The following is an 8,044-nucleotide window of genomic DNA, read 5'->3' on the forward strand; positions in this document are numbered from 1 at the left end:
CCCTGTTCCCCTCTCCTGCTAGCCTCTGGCAACCACCTTTCTACTCTACTCCAATGAGTCTGTCTATGTTAGATACCTCATAGAAGTGGTATCGTGTAGCCTTTGTCCTTCTGGGATGGCTTATTTCACCCAGCATGACGTCCTTCAGGCTCACCCATGCTGTTGCAAATGGCAGGATCATCTATTTTAAGGCTGAATAATATTTCATGGTCTGTATATACCACATTTCCTTTATCCATTCATCTGTGGATGGACGTTAGGTTTTTTCCCTGCTTTGCAAGTACTCTAATGAAGCTTAGGTCCAGAACTCTTCCTTGCTTAAGCCAATTAGGCCTTTCACCAATTATCAGGCTTTTGGGTTAAATATCAGAGCTTTGGGGTTAGAGGTAGGTGGAAGTTAGGAATCCCCTTGCTGGGCCGGTCCGGTGGCGCAGCGGTTAAGTTCTCATGCTCCGCTTCTCGGCGGCCTGGGGTTCGCCCGTTCAGATCCCTGGTACGGACATGGCACTGCTTGGCAAAACCCATGCTGTGATATAAAGTATAAAGTAGAGGAAGATGGGCACGGATGTTAGCTCAGGGCCAGTCTTCTTCAGCAAAATGAGGAGGATTGGCAGTAGTGAGCTCAGGGCTAATCTTCCTCAAAAAAAAAAAAAAAAAATGGAATCCCCTTGTCTACAACAAGGCTGTCAGAGGTGGGGGATTGTGTTACAATAATAGCAAGTCTGAGACAGGCATTTCGTATCAAGCAGCCCTGCTCGCTGGCTTGGGAGAGGCTCGCTCTCTCCCTTCAGGCGCTCTGAGAAGCGTTTACGCGAGCAGTTTACACTGAAGCAGCTGCAATGAGATCTGTGGGAGCACCACCCGACCTTGCCTGTTACCTGGCCAAGCAACAGAGTCCTCCATGCAGCTGAGGGACCGAGATCATCTGGGTTCTGGATCCCAGGCTACAGGGATGCTGTAGCTGTGGGACTTGCAGGATTCCTACACCTGTCAAGCCAGAACGGTGGGCCCCGTGCAATCCTCCTAACAAAGAACATTCCTGAACTTCACTCCTTTCACCTGGAAAAAATTATGTCTACCACTTCTTTTTATAATTACAAACCCACTGGTGGATTTTGATAACAAGATTTGAAGTGTGAACCCAACACCCCTGGAGCATGTATTTCTGAATAGGATGATATTCAGAAGCATCTTCCTAATAAATTGTCAGAAAAATAGTATAAAACTATTGTTCTCTTTTTGGATAAAAAGACCACCATGGTAGGGGCCGGCCCCGTGGCCGAGTGGTTGGGTTCACGCGCTCCACTGCAGGCGGCCCAGTGTTTCGTTGGTTCGAATCCTGGGTGCGGACATGGCACTGCTCGTCAGGCCACGCTGAGGCGGCGTCCCACATGCCACAATTAGAAGGACCCACAACGAAGAATATACAACTATGTACCGGGGGGCTTTGGGGAGAAAAAGGAAAAAGAATAAAAAGAATCTTTAAAAAAAAAAGACCACCATGGTAGTATCTTTAAAATAGAAGGTATCTGACATTTTTCATATTTATTCATGCTTAGTGTTTTATCACTTTTTATCCTTTATGATTACCCAAGGAGCAGGAATTATTGTTCCCATTTAAAGAGGAGAAAATTGGAGGCTGGAATAGGGGAAATATTTACTGAAAATCACTCTGCTGATACACAAGATATTGGTATAATCGGTGTCCTCTGAGGAAGGGAGGCAGTTGGCTGGAGAAGCATTTTAACTTTATATGCTTTTGTACCTTTTGCATTTTGAGCCATGTGAATGTACTAATTAAAAGTAAATAAAATTTTAAAAATAAAGAAAGCATACCAAAAAAGCTATCCTGCTTGTTTACTAAAAAGTTAGGAACAGAAACCCAGTCCCCGACTCCAATGTATCCTTGGTGTTGCCATGCACTCACCATCTTGCCACACGGCCAATTTCATACCATCAAAAGAAAAAAAAAAGCACAGAAGATGGAATTATCATAAGGGTGATGATGGGAAAAACAATACCTCCCACTGTGAAATCTTCTATTGCTAATAGAATGTCACAGTCTCTGCGCATTGAATAAAGTCATGAGGATCCAAGTGTTCCACGAACCGTGAAGCAATGAACAGCTCATAGGAACTATGACTATGACTTCAGAGCCTGAAATAGAGATACAGTCTCCATTTTACAGATAGAGAACATGAGCCTCAGAGAAGCCAAGGAATTTGCCCAAGACAGAGCAAGCTAGGGAGGAGCACCTGCTTAGTTACCTGTTTTAGGTAGGAAGGTGATAGTATTTTCCTTCCTGGCTTCTCCTTTAAGAGCAGACACTAAAGTAAAAAAATTTTCACCAGAGAAATTATAACCCATACATGACATCAGAGATAACTTAATCCAAAATACCTACTTTAAAAAGGAGAAAATCGTGATCTGGAATGGTGAAGTGGTTTGCTTGTAGTTGGTTCACTCATTCGTTTAGTCATGAAATATTTATTGACCAACTACAATAACACCAAGGATTGATAATGTTGTTAATCATCTAGACTTTAATAGGCATTGTGTGTGTTAGATGCTGGGATAGTATGATGAACAAATGGGTACAGATTCCATCCTTATAGTCTAGTTGGGAAGGCAGACATGAAGGAGGTGAAGACTCAAGGATGTTATTACAAACAATGTTGAATGCTTTGAAGGAAACTGTCAGTGATCTGACAGCCTTCCCTGGGAGGTGATGCTCTGCTGAGATCTGAAGGGTGACTGATGTTTGAATAGGATGTAACTGGCTGAGGAGGTTTTCAGTGCATGGATAACAGCATGTGCCGAGGTAGACAGGAGTATCACTTTAAAGAATGGAGAGAAGGCTGACGGTGATGGAGCATAAAAAATGAAGACGGTGGGAGATTGTAGGAACTGGTGATGGTGAGACGGGCAGGGTCCTGTGGAGCTTGTAAAGGACTTGGGATACTAGCCAAAGAGTAATAGAAAGTCACTGAATAATTCTGTGTGTGTGTGAGGGGGCAGAAATCATGGAGGAACTTGGAAGGTGACATAATGAGATTTGCGAGAAGATCACTCAGGCTGGGGGGTGGAGAATGGGTCATGGAGAGACAAGAGGAGAAGCAGGGAGCTGACTTAGACGTCTCTCTTACTGGTCCAGCAAAGAGAAGACAACAGTTTGGACAAGAGTCATAACAGTGGAGGTGAAGATTGTTCTGTTGCATAAATGACTCAAATGCAAAAAGTCAAGGGACAAAACCCGAAAGGGGGAATTTATTATTGCCATTTCAATCAAACTCATTTAGGACTCTGGCCTGAAACGCTGGCTGCTGCGATTCTCTAAAGCACAACGAATACCCAAACGTCATATGTAGAGGAGACACTTCTTGAACCCCAAGCAGACCCACCTGTGTTCCAAAGGGACAGGACACACGTGAGGCCCACACACAGCCTCACCGGAGAACCATGTTGCAGGGAACCGGGCATGTTTGTGACTCTGGCCCACCTGGAAGCAAGCAAGCAAGAATGACTTAGCACATTGATGCAGAATATCCTCGAGAACACTGCTGGGGAGTCGTTAGAAACACAGTCTGTAAAAGGCTTTGTACTAGTTAGGATAGGTTATGTCATACTGAGGCAATGAGTTAACTCCACAGTCTCCTTGGCTCAACTCAACAACAACAGGTGATTTCTTGCTTATAGTCCATATTCACTGCAAATTGGTGGGGAACTCTGCCCACACGGTCACTCAGGGGCCCCGGTTAATGGAGGCTCCCCTGTCTTGTAGTTCTCCATCTGGTACCTGTGGCCTCCTTAGTCACTGGTTCACTGTGGCTGTGGAAAGGAGAGAGCTGGAGGATTATGCACTAACTCTTAAATGCTCTGGAAGGAAGTGATATGCTCATTTTTATTTACAGCCTCTGTCAGAATTAGTCATGTGGCCCTGAATAACTGAAGGGAAATCTGGGAATATAGGAGGCGAGGTGCATGCAATTCGGGAGCATTAATGTCTCTTCCGTGGGCTTCCTGGCTGTTTAGATGGGAAACATCCTCCAAATACAGCATCACTGCTGTTTGCAGATAGGAAAATAATACAATAGAAGAGTGTATGTGAGGGTTCATACTCTCCTCCCTTCCCTGCAGCACTGTGCCAGCCATTCTTTTGGGCATTTGCCATGCAGAGTCAGCAGGAGAGTTAAAGTTGCAAGGCTAAGACTAACAAGAATAATGGTGAAAATTTACAGCGTGCTTTCTGCATGCCAGACACCCCACAGGATGCTGTCTGGAGCACATTATCACTTAATCACCCTATGTGTAGGTACTAATGTAATGCCCATTTAACATACAGGGTGCACAGTCTTGATTTGAGAAGAGCATAAATTTGCCGTTGGTGGAGAATGGGACAGATCTGGAAGGTGAATTGCGGAGGAGGAGAAAAGTGAGGAGAAACTTCACCGGAGTTAAGGAAAATGTCTCAGGAATTGAGCACCTTCACGGCAAGTTACATTTTAAGAAGCTCTGCTCTCAATTTGAGATGGAAATGCCTTTGGAATTCTCTTGAAAGATCCTGTAAACATTTAAATTGCTTTTTAATTATCCGTCGATACTTGAGTGGCATTTCTTCTGGATGCCACCCTGCACAGAGACAGGACTTAGTAGGGAGCAAGAGGCTGGCACTTTCTTGGAGACCTCTTGTTCTCATATATCTGTTTATTCTCTGAATCTCAGTTTTCCTCATCTGCAAAATGGGGACAAGAGGACGTAGCTCATAGGGTCTTTGTGAGGATTTAAGATAATGAATCCAAAGCATTTAACCCAGTGTCTGGCAGACAGGAGGTGCTCAGTGCACACATCAGTCATCAAGCACAGGCTGGTGACACACGGACGGATCAGATATGCCCCTCCCCTCAAGCTGTTCAGCAACTTGGAGGAGATAGACACATGACCAACCTGTTCACACTCAAGGCCAGCTGTACTCATTCTCCACAGAGAGAGTTACAATGGGGACTAAAGAGGGAGGGGCAGAGAGATAGAGACTGAAGTGTCCCGGACATGGAGTCGTCTCTATTAAAGGGGCTCTGGGAGTGGGCAGGTGGGCAGGCACTATGGAAAACTAAGTGAAGATTCTTTCCTCTGGCACCTGACCACTGTGGAACTATACCTCACCTTTCTGAGCCTTGTGTGTAAGAGGGGCAGAGTCGTAGCTACCTTGAAGATATTTTGGAAAGATTAAATGAGATCATGAAATGTGGCGCCTAGTGCAATCTCTGGAGTATTCCTTTCTTGTTCTTTTATCTTTTTCTCTTCTCTCCTCCTCCTCCCCTTAATCCTCTGTGTCCATCCTGAGCCCAGCATTATACCAGAAGCATATGGAGTGAACAGATACAAACGTACAGTAGAAAAAGAATTATCCATCTCTATGTAATAGACAGCCAGCCCTGGTGGTCTAGTGGTTCAGATTCAGCACTCTCATTGCTGCAGCCCAGGTTCATTTCCCAGACAGGAAACTACACAACCTGTCAGTTGTCATACTGTGGCAGCTGCATGTTGCTGAAAGCTATGGCATCAGCATTTCAAATACCAGCAGGGTCACCCATGGTGGACAGATTTCAGTAGAGTTTCCAGACTAAGACAGACCGGGGTTACTAAAACAACCCTTCTTTTCCATTAGTTTCCCCGCATTTACGTTCCCACAACTTAGCACCCTAGATGCTCAAAACCTTTTTCCTTTTTCTTGTCACTTCCCCACAGATTCATCATCCTTCTGTTAAAATGGCATACAAGCCTCAGGGTCCCACTGCTTCTTTGAGATTTTCATTTCATCACTGCAGGCCTCCCATACACATGTAAAACAGACATTTTTCTCACGTTAATGTGTCTTTTATCAGTTTGGTTTGCAGGGCTCCAACTGCTGAACCTAAGAGGGTAGAGGAAATTTCTTTCTTCTCCAACAGTATAATTTATTGAGCTTCCACTTTGGGGCATCCATTATTTTACCTTCTCAAGCATCCCATGAGAGAGACACTGACATTCCAATTATACAAGAGAAGGACCCAGGATCAGAGGTGGAGCCTCCTACTCTTGGTCACTGGGCTCCCAGGCGGGACAACTGAGATTTGACCCAGTTGCTAAAGTCTCTCAGATACTAAGGGCTGTGTCTCTTTTCCACGGTGTTCTGCTCTACTCCCCTGCCTTTCAAAATACTATCCCAGAGTGCCACAAAAAGGCCTGAAGTTGAAAACAAACAGAATTGATTATTTCAAGGTGTTTTGGTGGGCATAAAAGGTTTGAGATCCAGTCACACTCCTGGGAGAAGGGCTGAGAAGTACTTTTGTGACTGAGGAGCCAAGAATCTGCCAAAGACCCTTAAGAAATGAATTCACCATGTATCAGTGTTTTATTGGCAAAAACCCTGGAGCTGGGACAGTGAATGGTAAGAACAAGGCTGCTGCAGCCTTAATTAAACATTTTGTTACTTCCAATTAGCAAGGATCACAAATCAACCAAGGAAACCTGCCTTTCTCACTATACCTTGCAGCCAAAAGATGCCCAGTCAGAAACAGATTAATTACGATGCTCAGCAGAGAGGCAAAAACCCACCCTGAAGTCCCATCTTGTTTGGGCCAGGCACAGTGAGAGCTATGTGTTCTCAAGACATCATCATGGTCCATTCACTTGCAACCTCCCGTGTAAGAACCAGCTCCCTCTTACTGAGGAGGATGCAGAGGCTTGGGGATGCCAGACAACTTGCCCGAGGTCCTTAAAGTGGTGAGTGACAGCCCTGGACTTCACACTCGAGTAGTCAGCCCCAGAGCCTGGGAGACAACCCTGGAAGGTGAGGGTCTGCCTTTTCAAAAATAGTTACTGCGGAAAAAGAAGTGAAGAATCTAAGATTTGCCTACCTTCCCATGTGCCAGGAATTTTGCATATGGTAATCCACTGGTCCTCAAAGCAACCCTACTTAGTGGTTATTATCCTTATTGACTAGTTCAAGAAAACCAAGGCTCATACAAGCATCTTGTCCAAGGGAAGGCAGCTGAAGAGCCAGGATTGGAACCCCTGTCTATTTGCCGCCAAAATCCATGACTGGTTGACCTTGACTAAGAAAATATAACTTTTTTTGCTGTTCCCTTGCTGTTAGCCATTTTTTAGGGCGTTCTTTTATCTACATTACACCTCTTTGGATTAAAGATCATGTTTCCTTTATCACAGGCATGAGGAGAAGCCATCCTACCAGCTGATGACTGCATTGCGATTCTAATCAATTACTTAAGGGGAAAAATGGAAGCCTGTGATCAAGGGGCGGAGTCTGAGCTTAAGTGCAATGTAGATACTGGGTGATAGAAACACCTCTCATTTCTTTCAGCAACTAGGTGCCCAGAGCTTGGGCATCATAGCGGATGCATTCCTTATCTAGCTTCATGCTTTGGGGAGAAGAGGGAACCAAAGGGTTTTAAAATATCTGCAGGATATGACTTACCTGTCTCCTGAGCAGGATAAATGACTTCAAAGAATTTAAGCGGCCAGAAAGATTAACAGCTAAGTCAGAGCTGAGGGATGTTTATATGAGTCCTTAGTGAAAGATACAGAGGATGGGGGGCGGGGGGGGGGGGGAAGGCTTGATAACTTTGCTTTAAATCCTACGGGGAAAAAAAGGGATAATAATCCTCCCAAGAACTCAGGGCATTGAAACAGGATCAACTCCATCGGAGAAAAATCCTGTGCTGTGGGCTGAATAGAATCCGTGAGCAGAATGACAATGTGCTGATTCACCTGGGATGGGAAACCTCTCCTGATGGTAATTACGGCGTATTGAAGGAGCAGAACAGGTTCGCCAGGTGATGATTTCCCCTTCCTGTTGTAAAGGTCTGTGAGCCAAGAATCACCTGGCACGGGGGTCAGCAGAAGTCTTCTAAAGAAATGGCTAGGCACAGCTTGTCCATTTTAGCAGGTGCCCAGAGCAGAGTAGGCAAGCCTGGCCCCACTGTCTGTTGTTATAAGGCCTAAAATGGTTTTACATTTTTAAATGGTGGGAAAAAACATCAGACGA

At 44.9% G+C, this 8,044-nt stretch overlaps 1 protein-coding gene across 1 annotated transcript in view; it reads right to left on the reverse strand.

The window, feature by feature from the left end:
• HHLA1 (HHLA1 neighbor of OC90) overlaps positions 1 to 3,480 on the reverse strand; it is a 31,627-nt gene extending 28,147 nt beyond the window's left edge. The window contains exons 1-2 of the mRNA XM_014831298.3: positions 3,402 to 3,480; positions 2,268 to 2,327 (exon numbers count right to left, since the gene is read on the reverse strand). Coding sequence (XP_014686784.3) covers positions 2,268 to 2,327; positions 3,402 to 3,480 — 139 coding nt within the window. The remainder of the gene's footprint in view (positions 1 to 2,267; positions 2,328 to 3,401) is intronic.
• Positions 3,481 to 8,044: the final 4,564 nt, after the last annotated feature.

This window comes from Equus asinus, chromosome 12 (assembly GCF_041296235.1).
Source record: "Equus asinus isolate D_3611 breed Donkey chromosome 12, EquAss-T2T_v2, whole genome shotgun sequence".
In the NCBI taxonomy this organism is placed as follows: Eukaryota; Metazoa; Chordata; class Mammalia; order Perissodactyla; family Equidae; genus Equus; species Equus asinus.